We start from the raw sequence: 22647 nt of genomic DNA, 5'->3' as shown, positions 1-22647 counted from the left end.
AACCCCTATGTGTGCCTGCCTGGCTGCACTGACTGAGTGAGAAGATGCTTGTGTCAGAGCTGGCACATAGGGGTTAAGAGAACACAGCCAGCAGTGACTTTGTGGGGGGAGAGAGCATGTTATCTCCTGCTCTGCTCTCCCAGCTGTATCTATGACAGCATGAGTGGGCCCCCCCCCTCTCCCCAGGGCCCCGGCATTTGCCCGGTGTGCCGGGTGCTGACGCCGGCCCTGAGCCTGACGCTTGGACAGCAAAAACAATATTTCCAATATTGATGGTTTTTTAAGTTGAAGGGTTACTACTAGCCTAAAGTGATGGCAGATCGCTAGGATGTGCAATCACTTTATGATTGGTGAGGGTTTTATCTTTTAGACCTCCAGAGAATGGCGGGGCCGCAGCAATGGCTGTCCTGAAGTTCTCTGGAGGGCGAGTGAATGGGCACAGCTATGCCGAAAAAATAAAGGTCTTGGTGGCAAATAGGCCCCCTCATTCTCAGGATTCTTTGAGGTCCCAGTGGTGAGACATAACTCTTTGATAAAAAGTCTAAAGTTTAAAAACAAGTGAAGGTCTATGAAGGTCTACGAATGTTTACTATATCTGGAACATTTCTTGGTGATCACAAGAGCACAAGAGTATTCCATAACATAAAGGAGTTGTCTGGTGATTATAAGTTATCATGCTTTATCCATAAGATTGGTTATAACTTTTTGATTGGTGGAGATCCAACGGCTGGGATCCGCACTGATCAGCAGGATAGGGAACTTGTATCCTACAGCAGCTGTGTTCCTGCTCAAACACCAATCCCTTGGGTTTTTCTCATGTGTCTGCTAAACACTTTAAAGAGGTTGTCCACTACTAGGATGACCCCCTTCTTAAACTAAATGTTCAGCCTCGATAAAATAATAAAGCCTATAGTCACCTCCCATGCCTGTTCCCGCGGTGCCGGCACTCTCTCTCCCCGGGGATTTGGTGTTGTGACACATGACATCAGTGCCCGATGAGCGCTGGAGTCACTGTCTCCGCCTTCATACAAACTGAACATGAAGAGGAAGCCAAGGATCAGCTGCGGCCCAGACTTCCTCTTCATGTTCAGTTTGTCTGAAGGCGGGACAGTGTCGCCAGAGCTGATTGGGCGACGTCCATCACCTGTTATTCCACCGCATCACTGCCCTGAGACCGTGAGTTCTGATACCGGTGGAACAGAGTCGGCACAGGAGGTGACTATAGGCTTTATTATTTTATTGGGGTGGAACATTTAGTTTAAGAGGTGGTTGTCCTAGTAGTGGACAACCCCTTTAAAGAATGTCTGATTTGAGGACTCAACAGTAACACCATGTAATGCTTAATTACTCTTGTGGGGACACTGTAACAGGGTTAAATATTTGTTACCAATTTTCCCACAAAATACTGATCACTGGAGGACCCCTGTGACCTGCTTATGTTTGAGGGAATGTTCTAAAAGGAAGGGAAAGTGTTCATCTTCAAACTTACTACTTTTTCTGAAGAAACCTACATATCTGAACTTATTTTTGTCTTCATGATTCTGTGGAAACCTACACCTAACACTATGGAGGAGGAAGAAGATGCACGACTAAGAAAGTGACTAATGTTTATGTAGGAGGGTTATATTTTCAGGTCTATAGGATGAGACAATCCGGTGCTGAATGTGCTCCCACAAGTGCGCCACTCGGAATCTTTAACTTCTCAACACTAAATAGTTGTGAAAGTATCATGGAAAACTGCAAGGACTACACTTGATAACATACCGGCAAAATGGCACTGATATTGGTATTATTTTCATAGTCTCAAGCCATGACATCAGTCCAAGTTTGATGATTGCTGCCATCATCTACTTTCATGATGACTTGACAGTTTGTGTTTCGATTTCCTATGGAGACCTCAAGCAATCCTATAATTCCCAGCGTGCCTCGAGGATATGTCAGGGTACCATGGTAGTTATCGTTTCCCAATAGCTGGAGTCTGGAGAGCTACAGGTTGTAGACCACTGCATACAAGACCTAATATCATTTATGACCCCATAGATTGGCACTAATGGTGTTAAAACTGTGAATACAGAATTTTTATAGTTGTAAACAAAATTCTTTCTATATTATTAACACATCTACTATATAATTGTCTAAGGGTCACTTCCGTCTTTCTGTCTTTCTGTCTGTCCTTCTTTCTGTTGCGGATATTCATTGGTCGCGGCCTCTGTCTGTCATGGAAATCCAAGTCGCTGATTGGTCGCAGAAAAACAGCCACGACCAATCAGTGACTGGCACAGTCTGGAAGAAAATGGCCGCTCCTTACTCCCCGCAGTCAGTGCCCGGCGCCCGCATACTCCCCTCCAGCCACCGCTCACACAGGGTTAATGCCAGTGGTAACGGACCGCGTTATGCCGTGGGTAACGCACTCCGTAACCGCTGCTATTAACCCTGTGTGTCCCCAACCTTTTACTATTAATGCTGCCTATGCGGCATCAATAGTAAAAAGATCTAATGTTAAAAATGATAAAAAAACAAAAAACCTGCTATTCTCACTCTCCGTCGTCCGATGATGCGCTCGCGCCTGCTGCCATCTTCCGTTCCCGGCGATGCATTGCGAAATTACCCAGAAGACTTAGAGGTCTTGCGAGACCGCTTAGTCATCTGGGTAATTTCGCAATGAATCCTGGGAATGGAAGATGGCGGCAGCCGCACGCGTATCGCCAGAGCTTCACTGGATCCCAGGGGTGAGTATATAACTATTTTTTATTTTAATTATTTTTTTTAACAGGGATATGGTGCCCACACTGCTGTATACTACGTGGGCTGTGTTAGATACCGCGTGGCTGCTATATACTACATAGGCAGTGTTATATACTATGTGGGCTGTGTTATATACTATGTGGGCTGTGTTATGTACTGCGTGGGCTGTGCTATATATTACATGGCCACTGTTATATAATGCGTGGGCAGTGTTATATACTGCATGGCTGCTATATACTGCGTGGGCAGTGTTATATACTACGTGGCTGCTATATACTGCGTGGGCTGTGCTATATATTACGTGGCCAGTGTTATATACTGCGTGGCCTGTGTTATATACTACGTCGCCTGTGTTATATACTGCGTAGCTGCTATATACTGCATGGGCTGTGTTATATAGTACGTAGCTGTGTTATATACTGCGTGGCCACTGTTATATATTGCGTGGCCTGTATTAACGCATCAGGCATTCTACAATATGTATGTATATAGCAGTCACATAGTATATAGCACAGGCCACGTAGTATTTGTCTGCTATATACTACATGGCTCCTATATACTACATGGCCTGTGCTATATACTATGTGGCTGCTATATACATACTTAAATACATATTCTAGAATACCCGATGCGTTAGAATCGGGCCACCATCTAGTTAGATAATAAATTCAGTAATGACGAGCTCTGATTTTTGGTTAATTGCAATCTAAAAAAATAAATAAAATGGCAGAAGCAATTAACAGTAATGTTGACTTGTCAACATATGGCGATTATACAGAGTAGTAATGAATTTTGACCACTTTTAAACAAAGTTTTACACCTGTGATTTTTATTTTTTTTAAGGTAAAATAATAACTTTTCAATATTCATATTTTCCCACTTTCTCTGGGGTTGTCGTAGTAGTGTGAAAGTCACATGATAAGTACCTTTTATGCTACCAAGGCAACTCCAGAGCAAGCATAATACAACCAAAATACAGTATATTCAGCCAATTTGTTTTTAATCTATCTTCCATCATCAGACACAACTCTGTAACTACCTACATAATGAGAATATCAGTATATAGTGGCGAAACCTGTGAGATATGGTAATACAGTCTTTTGCCAGAACTGACACTTTTTCAGCATGTAATGAAATTATTTAGGCTGCATGTTTTCAGATGCTAAAGATTAAGGAATGTTGGAATTTTTGTGCATAAATTTGTATTTTTTTTCTGCTAAATATATATTATTGACCACCAGTAGCCTGTGCTATGCTTTTAGAGTGCCTCATTTTTTTTTATTTTTTTTTTTGCCTCATTTTTAAACATTTTGGGCCCCTTGTATTTGCATCTTTTGTTGTCCAGTTTTTGGTGTTTTTCCACGGTTTATCATTTTCGCCTTATTCTACTTTTAATGTGTGCTTTTATTTTAAGTCTATTTTGTATGTTTTAAACTTATGTTCATCGTTATGGGCGGTGTTTGGAATTTCCAGAAGTTTTTTGGCTGATTCATTAATTGTGACTTTTTAAAACGTTGCATACTTTTTGCGCAAATGTTCTCCAGTTTCCCCCTGGAGAGATTATATGTATTTATACGCCTGGCATTTTTGCACAAATTTGGGGAATTTTTGAAGCTAAAATGTCAAAAAATAGGTTACAGAAAAATAAAGGTAATTTTTGTGCAAAGTTCATGAACAATGTGTCCCATTTTGAAGAATTTGATGTATAAAAAAACTATCAATGAATACAAGATGAATATGAATAGTGGCTGAAAAATAACGCAATTGATGAATCGGGAGCCGATGTCTTTGTTAATGAATTGTTAATTCTTCTCTGTATTTTTGTAGCACGATGATCTGGATCCGTTCCATGATGCTCTTGACGATAGAAGGTACCCTGGTGAAGTTAGAATTCCAAGCCCCAAGCCCAAATATCCTCAATGCAAAGAGAACAAAAAAGACTTATTAACGTAAGAACTCTACAACCTTCAATAACTATTATTTTGATTTTATTTTTGATTTGTATATTACAGCAAGAAAAGTAAACCTGTAGGGGCCTGGTCTTGTTTCTTCATTTAACAGAGCAAAATTGTAGAAGAAGGCTTGGTGAAGGCCAGAAACAAAAATGAACACTGGCTCTTGAGCTTCCACTTACAAATGTTCCAAAGCACTCCTGACAAAACCTGTATCCCCCTTAAAACCTCCCAAATATATTTGCAATGTAGTGTAATTGGAGGAACTAACTGACCAATAGCCTTCCTGCACCGCTCGGGTCCTCTTCTGGATCACGTGACCGCTCCTCTTCTTTGCCGGTTCAAATGTGCACCGTTGTGTAGAGCCGTTTTACTTCCATTAGTGTAAGCCTATAGAACCTCATAGACTTACATTGTGGAAGCAACTTCCAGTCTGCGCTTAAACCCTTATATAATCTGGCTAGTCTTTTTTTTTTAAATTCTTGTGAAAAAAAAAAATAAAAAATGAAGGACAAAAAATACTGTCACACCTTAAATCTGATCCAAGAGAAATGGATCCCACTGGTCTCTTGTGGAATATATAACTGAGAATTATACTTCATCACAATTCGCAAACTTATACATTCCAAAGAAGAAAAGTAAATAAATAAGTCTTAATTAAGAGTCATAATAGCAAAAAACTCGGCACTCAGACTTAACTTAATCAGATAAAGTGTTTTAATGGTGTCCACAGTAAATAACAGAAGAAACGTTTCGGCCCTATAGCCGGACCTTCATCAGTCACAATATTTGATCGTGAACGGAAGCTAGTGGACCCGAAAGATTATGGGTTTCATTAAGGTCATAGATATAGGTGGACACAGCTAGTGTCTCAGGGGGATAAGTCTGGCGGTATTGCCTTCTGTGGTATAGAGCCTGCGTGTCCTAGTCAGTGGAGGACGCGGCATCCACAACAAGTCCGTGGATATCGCGTCCTTCACTGACCAGGGCACGCTGGCTCTTTACCACAGAAGGCAATACCGCCAGACTTATCCCCTTGAGACACTGGCTGTGTCCACCTCTATCTATGACCTTAATGAAACCCATAATCTTTCGGGTCCACTAGCTTCCGTTCACGATCAAATATTGTGATTGATGAAGGTCCGGCTATAGGACCGAAAAGTTTCTTCTGTTATTTACCGTGGACACCATTAAATCACTTTATCTGATTAAGTTAAGTCTGAGTGCCGAGTTTTTTGCTATTATTCATAGTATTGGAACCTACTCTGGCACCTCTCTATCGGCTGTGCACGTGTTTATTCTTATATATTAATTAAGAGTCAGACTGCCGTATAATTCGGATGGGGAACGCAACCTAATTCTTGGACTGGCTACTGGCTCTCCCAACCCAAGCGTGACAGTAGGTATCTCTATGCAGCTGTCACGCTTGGGTCGGGAGAGCTGACGGCCAGTGAGAACATTGCATTGCCATCCCCATCCGAGTTATACTGCCATCTGACTCTTCCATTAAAAATCTTCTTTCATGATCTTATTATTGTCCATGAAAGGAATTTGGGAAGGTTTAGCAATTGTTCATCCAATTCGCACAATGCAAGTGGAAGAAGATTTTTAACGGTTTTATCCACCCTCATTACAGCCCCACACACACAATAGAATATTATTGGACAAATCAGCAAATATCGATTGGTTCAGCCTTCAGTCAAAAATGTACTGGTATGCCAGATAGATAATTGTTAGGGGAGTAAAGGATTTGGCATGTCTGATTTTGGACCGTCGATCCTTTTGTTCTCCTTGAGATAAGCCACTGTCAGAGATGTCTGGCAGGGGCTCACTCTTGGAGAAGACAGGACCACTCGACATAGCGAGACCTCCTGCGGATGATAGAGACTTTGGTTCACCGACAGCCATTTAAGGCACTCTGAATCCAGCCTGTATTACTGGGAGAGACACTCCCACAAGAGAAAAAGCTGGAACTTGGAGGCAAAATGCATATTGGGGAATCTGTAAATGAATGCAGAAATCAAAACTACAAACTGATTTTTTTTTTAACTAAAAAATGTAATTTTATCATCTAAAGGTAAACACTACCATATGCAAAATCATTTTTTCCATATCAAACATTACATCACGGCTTACAATCTCAGGAGATTCCTGACTCATTGTTAGCTGTATGCGAATATACCAATTACACAACCATCATCATAGAATAAGGACCCCTGAATAATGGGCTAGGAAACATGGCGAAACGCTGCTCATAGATTATCATCCAAAGCAAAGTATGTGTTAGTCAGAAGTCAATGATCAATACTATTAACGTTGTTTTTTAGAGGAAGGAAAATTCTATCATCAATTATTCTTCTTTAACCCATCGCATCTTCTGACCTCAGCGTTTATAGCTGAGTCCTTAGTATCAGGGAGCCATATAAATCTGTAGCCATGTACTGCACCCTCTGGGGGTATAGAGTAGAGCAATGTCAGACATGTCTACAGATGGAAGAGGTTGTACTTTGCATTGACTTCCTTTATGGACAACCATATAGTAGACAGTAACGTCTTTGAAGACCAGGAGCCACCCCTTGACTAAGATCTTAGCTGTGGCTATGAACATGCCTTAAAAAACATTAAAAAATAAAAGTAATTATATGAATCATTGAGTCTAAAAATGGAAGTCTAAAAATACATGGAATAATTAGAAAATAAATAAAAAATGTGAATTAAGTAAAATCCCTGTAACTCATCAATAGAGACCAGATCATGAGTCACAGAAAAAACACATCTGTATAAGTGTACTTATTATTTATTAAGTTCTATTATAAATATATATTTATTAAGCACCAAGGGGTTAGTGCAATTGCTGTCATTGATAGCCATGAATGTTAATAGCCCAAATTAATTGCTAGCCATGAATGTTAAAGGGAGTCTATCACCATGTTTTGCTACGTAATCTGACAGCAGCATGAGGTAGGGAGAGAGATCCTGATTCCAGCCATGCATCACTTGGTTTACAGCTTTCCCTGCTGTAGATCTAGGAGAGCCCGGTTATTGAGCTGTGTATAACCCTGTCACAGCACAGGCTACTGTGTACATTGTATAGTGTATAGAGAGCTACCAATCAGTGCTGGGGCGTGGCTGGACTAGGAAGCACGTGGCCAGTTGTCCAGTAGCGACAATCTCCTGCTGATAAAACACTGACTGTACTGAAACAGTAAAACACAGCCCAATAATTGACACATCCTTGGAATCAGGGTTTGTTTCACTACATCATGAGGCTCTCAGATTATATAGTAAAAACCTGCTGATAGATTCCCTTTAATTTTCAAACACTTGCCTGATCAATGGTTTCCTGTTTATTCTTGTGTTCCTAGCCTTGCGAGAATCCACATTATCTAGTATTTACCCTCCAAAAACAAGTACCAAACTATCAGCGTTTCTAAACTATAGATTACGGCTGGGACTACATGGTGACATTTCTCGCCTGACAGCATTTCTCAAACAAGTTGTGCAAGCGAAAACTGAAGCTGAAATTCAACGTTGCTGTTAAAAAGAGCAAAAAAAAAAAAAACAGCCGAAGCTCGAGCCAGTGGCATACAACCTGTATTAAAGCCTGCGACAACTGAGCCGCACGCAACTTGCGACTGGTGACATAACATAGAGAACAATTTGTGGCTCTGCCTTGCCGTCGCGTACGACCACACTAACAATAATCATTAGACGTGAAGTTCACAATGCGACAGCGTGATTGATCCGGAGATATGGCTTTATGGAATTTTACAGTTGATCAATGATATATAATCTCCTTCCATTAATCATTTTATTTCTAGCTTCACAATTCAGAGGCCACTGATCCAAAATGGAAAAAAATAAATAAATAAAAAAATTTAATGAAATTAAAATATTAACAAAATAATCCATATCATAAGGAATGGATTTATGTTTTTCTTGATATTTGGTTTTCTCGCTGACTCCGCCGCTCCGCGCTGCTGTGTGACTGTAACACTGCGCATTGCACTTACATAAACCGCTCAATTAGTGGCTGAGCGGGTCATTTGTTGTACGCTCGTCACAGACGTGTATAAATATAGATGTCCTACATATGTGGATAATAACTGTACATTTACTGGCCGTGGAAAAGTTTGTGAACGCCAATTTGCACCTTTCAAAGACTTTCTCTTATTCTCCTCCTCTGATTCCCCGCCAACTCACAGATCCAACTAATCGCGGCGTAATTGGCGATAAACGACGTCCTCCTGCTTCATAATCAATGGACGTTGCATTAAGGCTTTTAGTCTTTGTAGTATTAATGTGCCTTTAATAACTAGTGCGCCCTGTTTCCCTGAATATATATTGGGTAATATTAATGTGATTGCGCTTTTCAGCCATTGAGTTTGTAGTTTTTGCTGTTTTCTGGTTTAAAGCTTAAAGGGAACCTGTCACAGAGTTTTTATGCTTTAACTGATGGAATAATGATTTATTACTTATTACTATCGAGACATGAATTTATTAAAAAATTGTCTTGGAGAAAAAGAAGTTAGAAATGAGTGCAATCTAAGTGTATAAAGTATACCAGGAGTCATAGGGGCGGAGCTGGAGTGACGAAGAACAGTAGTGCCTTGTGGTTGTCATACCTATTTTGCCTTCATTGACACCCCCCCAGGCATCTGATTCGTGCTGCCTAAACCTCGGGCAGCACAATCAGAACCCGGCTGCGTGATTGCTCTTTATATTTTTCTCTGAAATGCTGTATTAGAAGACAGAAGATATGGCCACGAACCATACCCAGACACAAGACTAGTCCAACGCTGCCTCAGCTGGCCCTTTCCAGTGCTGGTAGAGATGATGGCCTGGTCTCTTCTATGTGTGTATGGAGCGCTCGCTAGGGCCATGGGATGCTTGGTATCGGGTCGGCACAGTTCTTACAGGGGTGGTCACAGTGGCAGTGATCCGGTCCGTGGCCCTGGGCGTCCAGTTAAAGGGGATGAATGGAAGTGGAAATAAAGTCTAATGTAGTAATGTTCGAGACTCCACCTGTGGTACTTGGCCAGGGATGGCCGACGCTTCTTAAAGGGATCCACTGGGGCCGATGGTAATGCAGCTTAGATGGTTTTGCTCCACACAGGTGGAGCGGAGGCCCCAGGGCTACCAGGACAGTCTATGATGGGTTGTAGATTTTGGGGTCCAGAAAATAATTGGAGGACACAGGATTTGCAGTCTCATTACCTTTTACTGGTGAAATTGCAGTCCAGGGCACAGGTTACAGGTGAAATCCGGGCAGCCTGGAAGCAGTTCGGAATCCCCCTAGCAAGGTGTGGTTGGAAGCCTTCCTTTTCTGCGCTGAATTCTAGGTTCTTGATGCCTTAGCTTTCCACAAGTCCCTCTCTCAATCTGTTCCTCAGGTGGACCACTACGTGCATGGCAGGCAGCTCAAGCCTTATTACAGGTGTCGCTCTCTCGTGGTGACTCCGGGCTTCAATCTGCTGCTGTGCCTTCAGATGTCAATTGTGGCCAGGAGACCTGCAATCTCCTGCCCCCAGCGTCCGGTTTCTTGCCCTTAATCCTGGGGGTGAGATCAATCACAGCTCCGCTCCCAGTTTCTTTCTCCTTTGCTTCTTCTCCCTTCACTGTCTCACACAGACTGACTGTAACTCCTCCTCCAGACCAGAACTTATAGGGAAGCTACCCTGAAACCGGGTTTAGAGCTCCCCTTCTGGCCTGGAATCAGGAAAGTGTTGTATGCTAGTGTTACCTGCTAAGGGGACTCCTTCTTGCTCCCAGGCATGGCATCACCCTCCCGGGGAGGCAGGCAATACCACTGTGACAACCGGATTCCTGGGGTGTCACATGTACATCAGGATAGACCTGTCAATCAGCTGCAGCAGGGCTGGAAAGATTTGGCCTCTGCGGCACTAGACTAGTCTTGACACTGCAGGATCTATGAAAGTAATCTGTCAGCAGGCTTTTTATCCTCCAAATAATTTATATGCGTGTGGAGCTTTTTTAAAGACAAATCCAAAAATACTTTTATATGGCAGGTCGGCTTCTCTATTGCTAAGAAATCAGCATTTGAATTTATATGTAAGTGAAGCTGAAGAGCTATTGTAGATCTGAAGCCATTGTCACTTTAGCTCTATTTGCAGCCCAGTACCACTTCCTCTTTTTAGTGATATACTGATTCCATCGTTGCCTGAAGTTGAATAGGCTGTCAGTCAAACAGGAGGAGGCAGTGCTTGGTGAGGAATAGAGCTGGAGTGACAAAGGCTTCAGATCTACAACAGCTCTTTAGCTTCATTTTCATATCAATTCAAACACTGATTTCTCAGTTATGGATGAATGGATGAACAGACTGGCCAAGTAAAGGGATTGCTAGATGTGCCTACGGTGGGTGTGGACCCACTGTGTCACGATCCAGGCTTACCATGGAGAGGTGTGACTAAGTGGCCACCTGGTCTTCACTAGAGCCTTTGATGGTGAGGATAGGCTTGGCCCATAGGATAGCTATTAGGAGCAACTCCAGGTAGTCCAAGGACCTACAGCAGGTGACCAACGGGTCAAGACAGGGATATGAGGTACAGAGGGAACAGACAGAGACGTATTCAGACAGTTCAAGGTCAGGGCAGGCAACGTAGGATCCGAATTTGTAGCCGAGGTCAGGAGCGGAGAAGTAAGTTAGAACGGATATAAAAGCTGGGTCACTAACAGGAGAGTCAATACAAACATGTGCTTAAAAGTAACACTAAATAAGAAAAATTGGAATGCTCCAGAGATGAAAAGGTAAATATAAAACTTCACTTTTATTGCACTGATTTAAAAAATTGTGATTGACGTTTCACAGAGGCCAGACCTAACCTCTGTGACATATGTCAGTCAAAAAAATTTAAATCACTGCAATAAAAATGAAGTTTTATACTTACCTTTTCATCTCTGGAGCATTCCTATTTTTCTTATTGTGTATTTGCCTCGACCTGTACCAGGGTGGCTCTCTGCAAGGATTCTATTCCCACCCAGGTGCAGAGCAATGAAAGTGGTTAGCTGACTTCTTCTTCCTTGACTAGACAGACCACTAAGGACAGTCTGCCACTAGGAACCTAAGTTCAGGCACAGTGTAGCGGGCGGAGCTGCCAATTCATCCCCTGTCAGTAGGGGATAGGGCAGGGAAGTTAAACTCTGCAGGACACACAGAGGTTCAATTCCTGCAAGGACTGGCCACAACTCCTATAGCCAGAGAATTTCAGCAAGAGGAGATTGCAGCAGTGCTGGAATTTCTGCAAGAGACTGTTCAGTGTAAAGGCCTGAGACTGATAGGAGCAGAGCGGTGAGCGCAGAGGGTAACACAATGCTGGAAAAGCATGCATGTTAGCGACAGTGACAATGGACTGAGCATATAAATAATATGGGAGGGTGAAATCCTGCTGACAGATTTTCTTTAAAGTATGTTTTCTCAGAACTGTTGGTGCATTTCAGAGAAAAATATCACGGACTACAATCGTGCAGCCCAACTCTGATTTATGCTGTCTACAATTTGAGCAGAATGAACATGACAGAATCCCTTTAATATCAATAATACTTCGTTGAGTGGGTCAACAATCATGGCAGAATGGACATATCAGAACAACATGACTCTTCATCTTCACCTCTTCAGCACCGCTCTTAACATAGTTTAAAGGGAAATTCTCATCTCATATATTTATGGCATATAAAGTGTGAGTTCAGCTGTACATTTATCTCAGTTTCATCATGAGTTCTTTTTATTGGTGAGGTGGTTGGTGTAACAATACAAATGAATGGAAATTCCAACCACTACTCCACTGACAGTAGCACTCTCCAGAGACACATGGTGCTGGTCATATTGGCGGTATCCACATCTACTATACATTTGCGGCATATCCATTTTTTCATGGCATAAATATATGGGATGGTAATATCTTTTATACATAAAAATAATCTTCTGTCCGGTTCCCATATATGGAAACCAGAAACCTGTGGTGTTGCTGATGATAGATTTTAATATTGTTTTTTTGTATTCTTATTATTCCTTCATGAATCACTAATATATTAATTCTACCTTCGTGTGTTAAGTACCTATACAGCAGGAAGTATTCTTTGTACAGCTAACTAGGTCAACAGCAGATACAGTGAACCTGAAGCACTTAAGGAACAACAGATCCATCAACGGCACATTGCTGATGGTGTCCAAAGAGCAACAGGATAATTAATAGCACATTGCTGATGGTTTCCAAAGAGCAACAGGCTAATTAATAGCACATTGCTGGTGGTTTCCAGATAGCGAGACATTAGTGTTTTTTTTTTTTTTCAAAATGACGGTGAGAGAAAAAAAAAATCTGACCTGAAAAATTAGTTAAAGCAGTTAAACGAGGTTAGGATGCTTAGATCATAAGACAAATATCGGTAGAAAGATGTAGCAGGTGCCGCCTGCGCTATGCAGATGGCACCAATGCAGTGTGGTCTTTTCACATCATTTGGCCCCTTCTCTGCCAGTCCACACATTCGTCCATTCACCACAGGTCTTGACATATCTTCTTTTAACCCTTTCCTTTTTCTATGCTTTTTTTTTCAGGTTGTCTGGTTGTCCACTGGCAGATAAGAGTATTCGAAACATGATGGCCACTAGTTCACAGGAACTCAAGTAAGAGGCCACATTTTCCGTCTTTTTGCCGTTTGTATAGGTATTGTGTCCTTAGTGATTTTCGCATGACTTTTCTCTCCCATGATGTCGTCCCGAGCTGATGGAGATTGTAGAAGGTACTTTGAGCAACGCTGTGAAATTGGATGTAAGCTTTATCCAGGGTGTCATAAAGCCACCGGCTGCCCTTCTCTTTATTTCCATCTATTTTACTGTTGCTCATATAACTTGGCATTATTCTATCTGAGTTTTACTTTTCTTTAAATCAGTGAGGCTAATACTGTAAAATGCCCCGGCCAAGTCTCAGGCTTCCAGACATATCACATATCCTGTAATAAAAAACTGCCTATGCAGCACTGCTGATAAAATGTTGATTATTTAGAGAGTAAGTGCCATTTACAATACATAGGACATATAGGTCTTATTATAAGTAATGTCAGCGCGTTGAGGAGTCAGAATACAGACTATCGCTGCAAGTTCACACTATTCAATTATCGTAACTGGGTCCTGACAATAGTAGATCTAAAACAGACCAGGAGAGCCCCAGAGCAAAAGGACCAAAATATTGGACCCATTAAATTAGGAAGCAGTTGCTTTTCTCTACAACCCCCACCCCTCATTATGTGCCACATGAAAGACAGTCTTAGATTAAAGCTCCAACATTATTTTTACCAGATCTATTTACACACATATTACACAATTCCCTTCATTTAATTTAAAGGGAATTTGTCAGCAGGTTTTTGCTATAGAATCTGAGAGCAGCATGATGTAGAGACCTAGACCCTGATTCCAGCAATGTGTCACTTACTGGGCTGCTCTGTGTAGTTTCAATAAAATCCCTGTTTTCTCTGCTGTAGCTGTTGCTGTGCGATGAATGAAGAGATGTATATGACCCCGCCCACACCACTGATTGGCAGCTTCCTGTGTACACTGTACATTGTCTGCCAATCGGTAGAGGGGGCGGGGTTACACAGATTGACTGGGCAGTCTTGCTTTTGACACCTAGTGTAAATCTGCTGCTGATAAAACACTGATTGTATTGGAAGGACAGCCAGCTGCTAAACAAGTGATACATCCCAGGAGTCAGGGTTTCTACTCCTACATTACCCTGTCCTCAGATTACATATAAACATCTGCTGACAGAATTCCTTTTAATGGGATTATACAGAATACAATGGTATAAAATAATAAAAATGAAAAATGTGCAGTAAGGAGAGGAGCAGCCACTAAACAGTGCAGATAACAGTTGATCAGTGGGGATCCGAAGTGTCAGACCCCCACTGATCTGACATTGATGACTTATCCTGTGGATAGATCCCATCCATATGTTAACAACCCTTTTAAGCACAGTGCCTATATTGTAAGATTTTAGACTTTTTTTATATAGATGGTGATATGAAAAAGTCAACAAAAATATAAATATAGCAAATAAATGAACACTAGGATCCCAATTCATTAAACAACAGTCTGGCCTGAAAATAGCTGCAAATGTCACAAAGGTTTTGCACAGAATGTAATTTTGCAACTTTTTTCGTTTTACGCCAGGTCACCACATTTTTTTTAAAAAAAATAGGCAAAGCTTGGCGCTGAGGCTCAGTGCAGCCCGACAAATTTATTATAGCATTATAGCTTATACCCCAAAAATGACATAATATAGAGCAGAAATGAACTCCAGTCTATTTCTGACGCTCAGAGAATCTGGCGCATCTTAATTAGTTCCATAATATTTCTTAAGTGTTCCAGACACTATCTGTGCCTTGTGAAGGAGATATGGCCTCATTAAAAAGGGGCAACGCTTAGCGGAAAAGAGACATGGACTAACAAACAACACCATGCGCCAAATATGCCCCCGATTTATGTCACATATTTCTGCCTCCTGATTATTATTATTAGTATTATCATTAAGTCAGCGAATAGGTGATGTAAGATTAGAATAGAAGGCTTTATCCAGCAGCATTAACCACGGTGATAGATTTTTTGCATGTTGAGACTGTCCAGTCTAGTTTGCACTCGTCTAAGGCTACGTTCACACGATGAGGATTTGCTGAGTTTTTGATGTTGCACCTATTAGGTAAATTAGGTCACTTGGGGTTTTTTTAAGTTTTTTTACACTGCTTTTTTTTGCCACTTTTTGCTATTTCATGTCATAAAACTGTTTTGTATTTGATACTTCATGGTACTTTTTTTTCATACCCTCATGTGCGGATTTCATTTCTTTTTGCCTGTGGATTCTCTGCATCTGATGCAAGTCTATGGGGAAAATCAACACGCAAAACTCCGCGGACTCGTCTTGAGATTTCTATAAATCCCATCCTCTTTACAGGAACTGTAAGACGCTGTGTTATTTTTACGCAGCGATGATACACAGTGTTAAAAACTCAGCGAAAACTCCTCATGGGAATCTTAACCTAAAACGTCCGCGGATCTCGGTCCAATCTCGTGCCGCAATGCATGGACTGGCAATGGGTTTCCTGACCCGAGCGTGAAAAATATGTAAAGGTATCACGCTAGGGTCAGGAGCCAGTTCTTGCGTTTTGGACGGGATCCATGGACGTGGGCATGAGCCATTAGTTACGCGGTATTGATAAACATGCACTGATCCCTTTAAGACCAGATCAATAAAGCTGCTGCAGTCACAAGTGCAGTAACGACCTGACGCTCCACAGAACAGTCGCGGTAGCCGCCTTCTCCCGTCCTAACAAGGTTATCATTTCTTTGAAACCACAATTATTTATCCACATTTCAAATTCTATTTACAAAAAGGAAGTGAGATTAGGAAGCGGATCATTAAATATCGACAGATCCTTCCCTAATGTGACGGAGACCAAACACGCAGCATAAAGAACGCCTGACGTGTCACACACACTCGCTGCTAATTGCCGGGAGTGATTGCAGGCTGTAATGACGCCCATGCTGCTTTCCTGGCCAAAATGGTGGGAGCCATAATCAATATATGAATATAGAAGGGAGGAGGGGATATTGTATCGGATGCTGCACTATAATCTGGGCTATTATGCTACACAATGTACTGCACATATATATACAAAGTGCAGACTGATCTCCTGGGAGAATATAGAACTTGGCTATGGTTCGTTGTATGTGGACAAATTTGACACCGTCAAGTAAAAAGGCTGAAAACAATCGGTAGAAAAAAAAATGATTTAAAAAGCTGCCGATCTTTCCCAGGTAAATCAGCGTGGTTTTCCTGAAGCGACTTTCGACAGTGGTTTTTCTGTCGCTTTTTCTGCTGACGTCTTTTATTCTATTCTCTTCCTAGAATGAGCGTGTCTAAGGCCGGTTTCACACGTCAGTGGCTCCGGTACGTGAGGTGACAGTTTCCTCACGTACCGGAGACACTGACTCACGTAGACACATTGAAATCAATGTGTCTCTGCACATGTCAGTGTGTTTTCACGGACCGTGTGTCCGTGTGCAAAACACGGAGACATGTCAGTGTTCGTGGGAGCGCACGGATTACACGGAATCATTAAAGTCAATGAGTCCGTGTAAAACACATACCGCACACAGACGCTGTCCGTGTGCAGTCCATGTGCCGTGCAGGAGACAGCACTACAGTAAGCGCTGTCCCCCCCACGTGGTGCTGAAGCCACTATTCATATCTTCTCTCCAGCAGCGTTCACTGGAAAGAAGATATGAAAAATCCTTTTTTTTTTTTTTTCGTGTTATAAATAAAGATCCCTGTCCCCTCCCCCCTCCCACCCCCTGTGCGCCCGCCCGCTGGTAATAAAATACTCACCCGGCTCCCTCGTAGCGTCCTGTCCTCGCCGCAGCTTCTCCTGTATGAGCGGTCACGTGGTGCCGCCCATTACAGTCATGAATATGCGGCTCCACCTCCCATAGGGGTGGAGCCGCATATTCATGACTGTAATGGGCGGCACTACGTGACCGCTCATACAGGAGAAGGTGCGGCGAGGACAGGACACTGCGAGTGAGCCGGGTGAGTATTTTAGTAACAGCGGGGGGGCGCACAGGGGGTGGGAGGGGGTGGGGACAGGGATCTTTATTTATAACACGAAAAAAAAGGATTTTTCATATCTTCTTTCCAGCGAACTCTGCTGGAGAGAAGATATGAATGGTGGCTTCAGCACCAGATGCAGGGGACAGCGCTTATCTCTAGCACTGTCTCCTGCACGCTCCGTGTGGTACCCAGTCGGCACACGGGCAGCACACGTGTGCTGCACGTGTGCCACACGGATGGCCTACGTGAGCTCACGGACACACGGACACGGATAACTCCGGTACCGATTTTTTCGGTACCGGAATTATCTGGAAGTGTGAGACTGGCCTTAGATATTTTGTCAGTTTAACTATACATTGTGAGCGAAGAATAAGCGTTACTTATTTTTGTGACTTTACGGTTTCCGAACCAAGAAGTAGTTAAGAGTAGTAACAAGAGAGGGAACGTGAGCACAGCACTGTGGCTTCTACATTGCTGTACACTGAGTTCATTTCTGCCGTGGTTTTGCAACGTTTTTTGGGTGGCAAATACACCAGAAAAAAATGTTGTATACATACCCTTAGTAGTATTCCTGCAGTATTTCTGTAGCAATTTGCTAATTAAGTTTAGCTTCAATTTTTTTTTTAGTCTGTTTTTTACATACACTTTTTCCGCTGTGGATTATGTCTCTTCTTGGTCTGTCATTTTATAACATTCCGATTTTCTCGATAGCCTTTGACAAAATGGTATTGAAAAAGTCCTGCAGGTTTTTTTTTTTGTTTTTTTTTTTATTTGCGCATGCATTTTTATCTGTGTATTTTCCTCATTAAAGTCTATAGAGAAAACACATGTTTACTGCAGGAGGGATTGACATGTTGTGCATTTCAAAATGGCATCGCAGGTTAGTATCTGCGCAGTGGGAACAAGACTTCTACGAATCCCATGCACTTTGCATCAAATAATGGGAACTTATCCTAAGGCTTCATACAGACATCCGTGAATCATCTAATGTGCGTGTTCTATCTGTGATTCTCATGGAGAGATTATGTGCCCATTATAGTCTATGGGGTTAATTGCATGCTCATGATTTTTCACGGACCGTGATTTGCCATGATTTAAAAAAAAAATTCAAGGCAACAAGTCCATTTTTGTATGAAGTCAGAGATCAAATTGAACCATTCAAATCTATAGATTTGTGAAAATCACAAACAGCACATAAATGGCATCAGTGTGAGCCTTCTGTAGTTAAAAAGAGTCTGTCACCAACTTTCTCCTACTTAGGCCAGTCTCACACGTCCAGATAATTCCGGTACCGGAAAAATCGGTACCGGAATTATCCGTGTCCGTGTGCTTACCGTGAACATCAGTGTGGCACACGTGCGGCAGCCGTGTGCCGCTCGTGTGCCAACTGGGTACCACACGGACCGTGCAGGAGACAGCGCAACAAGTAAGCGCTGTCCACTGCATCTGTTGCTGAAGCCGCCATTCATATCTTCTCTCCAGCAGCGTTGCTGGAGAGAAGATATGAAAAATCCTTTTTTTTTTTTTTTTTTTAGTGTTTAAAATAAAGATCCCTGTCCCCACCCTCCTCCTTCCCCCTGTGCGCCTCCCCGCTGTTACTAAAATACTCACCTGGCTCCCTCGAAGCGTCCTCTCCGCGCCGCATGGAAGGTGGAGCCGCATATTCATGACTGTAATCGGCGGCATCACGTGACCGCTCATACAGGAGAAGCTGGCGCTGAGTGGACGCTGCGAGGGAGCTGGGTGAGTATTTTATTAACAGCGGGGGGGGCGCACAGGGGGTGGGAGGGGGGTGGGGACAGGGATCTTTATTTTAAACACGAAAAAAAAGAGGATTTTTCATATCTCCTCTACAGCGAACGCTGCTGGAGAGAAGATATGAATGGCGACTTCAGCACCACGCTGGGGAGACAGCTCTTACTGTAGCGCTGTCTCCTGCACGGCACACGGACTGCACACGGACAGCATCCGTGTGCGGTATGTGTTTTACACGGACCCATTGACTTTAATGGGTCCGTGTAATCCGTGCGCTCCCACGAACACTGACATGTCTCCGTGTTTTGCACACGGACACACGGTCCGTGAAAACACGCTGACATGTGCAGAGACACATTGATTTCAATGTGTATACGTGAGTCAGTGTCTCCGGTACGTGAGGAAACTGTCACCTCACGTACCGGAGCCACTGACGTGTGAAACCGGCCTTAATCTGAGAGCAGTACAAAGTAAAGACAGAGACCCTGATTACAATGTGCCACTTACTGGGCTGGTTGGTGTAGTTTTGATAAGATCATAGCTTTATCGGCAGGAGATTATCATTAGAGGACTAGTAAAACTGCTGCCAGGTAGTCCAACCACGCCCCCACCACTGATTGGTAAATTTCTGTACACAACTGCCAATCAGTGGTGTGGGCGGGGTTATACAGAGCTCAGCATTCAGAAAACTGGTAGATATATAGCAGATAAAACAGGGATTTTATTAAAAAGCAACCCAGTAAGTGACACATCGCTGGAATCAGGATCTCTGTCTCTATACGGGTGATAACAGTTTTTGAGAGTGTATCATTAGTGCGAGAGACAAAAAAAATAACTGTCTCGTGGAGATTTTGCTAATAAAACATGCAACAAAATTTCTTATTTTCACTTGCCTTACTGATTTATGAAAAACTAGGTGCAGCTACTCTTTAACCTTGTTGTTGCAAAGCATTTAGAAAGGAAATGTATATATTGAGCTGCAAAATTTGTGTCCTGTGTGCGGTAAACAACACCTCCTCCCACTGATTAGGAATAAGCGCACATTACAAATTCATGTTACACTTTATGATAAAGAAAAACGTGAAAATTTACACCATGAGTAAATCATAGAGCTCCAGCCCATGCTTATGTCATCCTCATTTCAGCTAATTATCACTTTGGATCATTTGCATAAGAGAACTTGTGAAATGAATATCTCAGGAGGGAATACTTTGCCAATGTCTGTTACATATGATCTGGTGTTTAGCGATAACACCTCCCAACCTCTGAGTGTGACGCGCCACAATTATTTTCTGCTTATTTATGTATCTGATAAATTGACAGCTGGTTTTCCACAGTTCTAGATTATATAATACTGGTGGCATGGATCAATGCTGCCACCACCTGGCCAGTGCCGGCGTAGACAGTCAGGACGGATGATATGCTCTCAGATTTGCATCAAAGAAAAAGAAGAAATTTTAGGGATGGAAATAAAAAGGAGTTCAATGCAAACGATGTTACAGATCACCATAGCAATGAATATGTACAGTACAGAGCAAAGGTTTGGACACACCCTCTCATTTAAATATTTTTCTGTATTTTCATGACTATGAAAATTGTACTTTCACACTGAAGGCATCAAAACTATGAATTAACACATGTGGAATTATATACTTAACAAAAAAGTGTGAAACAACTGAAAATATGTCTTATATTCTAGGTTCTTCAAAGTAGCCACCTTTTGCTTTGATGACTGCTTTGCACTCTCTTGGCATTCTCTTGATGAGCTTCAAGAGGTAGTCACCTGGAATGGTTTTCACTTCACAGGTGTGCCCTGTCAGGTTTAAAAAGTGGGATTTCTTGCCTTATAAATGGGGTTGGGACCATCACTTGTGTTGTGCAGAAGTCTGGTGGATACACAGCTGATAGTCCTACTGAATAGACTGTTAGAATTTGTATAATGGCAAGAAAAAAGCAGCTAAGTAAAGAAAAACGAGTGGCCATCATTACTTTAAGAAATGAAGGTCAGTCAGTCCGAAAAATTGGGAAAACTTTGAAAGTGTCCCCAAGTGCAGTGGCAAAACCATCAAGCGCTACAAAGAAAATGTCTCACATGAGGACCGCCCCAGGAAAGGAAGACCAAGAGTCACCTCTGCTTCTGAGGATAAGTTTATCCGAGTCACCAGCCTCAGAAATCGCAGGTTAACAGCAGCTCAGATTAGAGACCAGGTCAATGCCACACAGAGTTCTAGCAGCAGACACATCTCTACAACAACTGTTAAGAGGAGACTTTGTACAGCAGACCTTCATGGTAAAATAGCTGCTAGGAAACTACTGCTAAGGACAGGCAACAAGCAGAAGAGACGTGTTTGGGCTAAAGAACACAAGGAATGGACATGAGGCCAGTGGAAATCTGTGCTTTGGTCTGATGAGTCCAAATTTGAGATCTTTGGTTCCAACCGCCATATCTTTGTGTGACGCAGAAAAGGTGAAAGGATGGACTCTACATGCCTGGTTCCCACCATGAAGCATGGAGGAGGAGGTGTGATGGTGTGGGGGGGCTTTGCTGGTGACACTGTTGGGGATTTATTCAAAATTGAAGGCATACTGAACCAGCATGGCTACCACAGCATCTTGCAGGGGCATGCTGTTCCATCCGATTTGCATTTAGTTGGACCATCATTTATTTTTCAACCGGACAATGACCCTAAACACACCTCCAGGCTGTGTAAGGGCTATTTGACCAAGAAGGAGAGTGATGGGGTGCTACCCCAGATGACCTGGCCTCCACAGTCACCAGACCTGAACCCAATCGAGATGGTTTGGGGTGAGCTGGACCACAGAGTGAAGGCAAAAGGGCCAACAAGTGCTAAGCATCTCTGGGAACTCCTTTCAAGATAGTTGGAAGACCATTCCCAGTGACTACCTCTTGAAGCTCATCAAGAGAATGCTAAGAGTGTGCAAAGCAGTTAACAAAGAAAAAGGTGGCTACTTTGAAGAACCTAGAATATAAGACATATTTTCCGTTGTTTCACACTTTTTTGTTAAGTATATAATTCCACATGTGTTAATTCATAGCTTTGATGCCTTCAGTGTGAATGTACAAATTTCATAGTCATGAAAATACAGAAAAATCTTTAAATGAGGTGTGTCCAAACTTTTGCTCTGACCTGTATGTATATATATATATATATATATATATATATATATATATACAGTGGGGCAAAAAAGTATTTAGTCAGTCAGCAATAGTGCAAGTTCCACCACTTAAAAAGATGAGAGGCGTCTGTAATTTACATCATAGGTAGACCTCAACTATGGGAGACAAACTGAGAAAAAAAAATCCAGAAAATCACATTGTCTGTTTTTTTATCATTTTATTTGCATATTATGGTGGAAAATAAGTATTTGGTCAGAAACAAAATTTCATCTCAATACTTTGTAATATATCCTTTGTTGGCAATGACAGAGGTCAAACGTTTTCTGTAAGTCTTCACAAGGTTGCCACACACTGTTCTTGGTATGTTGGCCCATTCCTCCATGCAGATCTCCTCTAGAGCAGTGATGTTTTTGGCTTTTCGCTTGGCAACACGGACTTT

The 22647-nt window shown here is 42.3% G+C and overlaps 1 protein-coding gene across 33 annotated transcripts in view; it reads left to right on the top strand.

The window, feature by feature from the left end:
* The window catches only part of MYT1L (myelin transcription factor 1 like), a 770605-nt gene that overhangs the window by 711561 nt on the left and 36397 nt on the right, over nucleotides 1–22647 (top strand). For all 33 annotated transcript variants that reach the window (XM_069728021.1, XM_069728020.1, XM_069728031.1 and 30 more), the window contains 2 exons: nucleotides 4573–4694; nucleotides 13270–13338. In XM_069728021.1, the coding sequence (XP_069584122.1) occupies nucleotides 4573–4694; nucleotides 13270–13338 (191 nt within the window). The remainder of the gene's footprint in view (nucleotides 1–4572; nucleotides 4695–13269; nucleotides 13339–22647) is intronic.

This window comes from Ranitomeya imitator, chromosome 5 (genome assembly GCF_032444005.1).
Source record: "Ranitomeya imitator isolate aRanImi1 chromosome 5, aRanImi1.pri, whole genome shotgun sequence".
Classification (NCBI taxonomy): Eukaryota; Metazoa; Chordata; class Amphibia; order Anura; family Dendrobatidae; genus Ranitomeya; species Ranitomeya imitator.
Note: the sequence above shows the minus strand (reverse complement) of the source record. Positions and strands in the feature narration are given on the sequence as shown.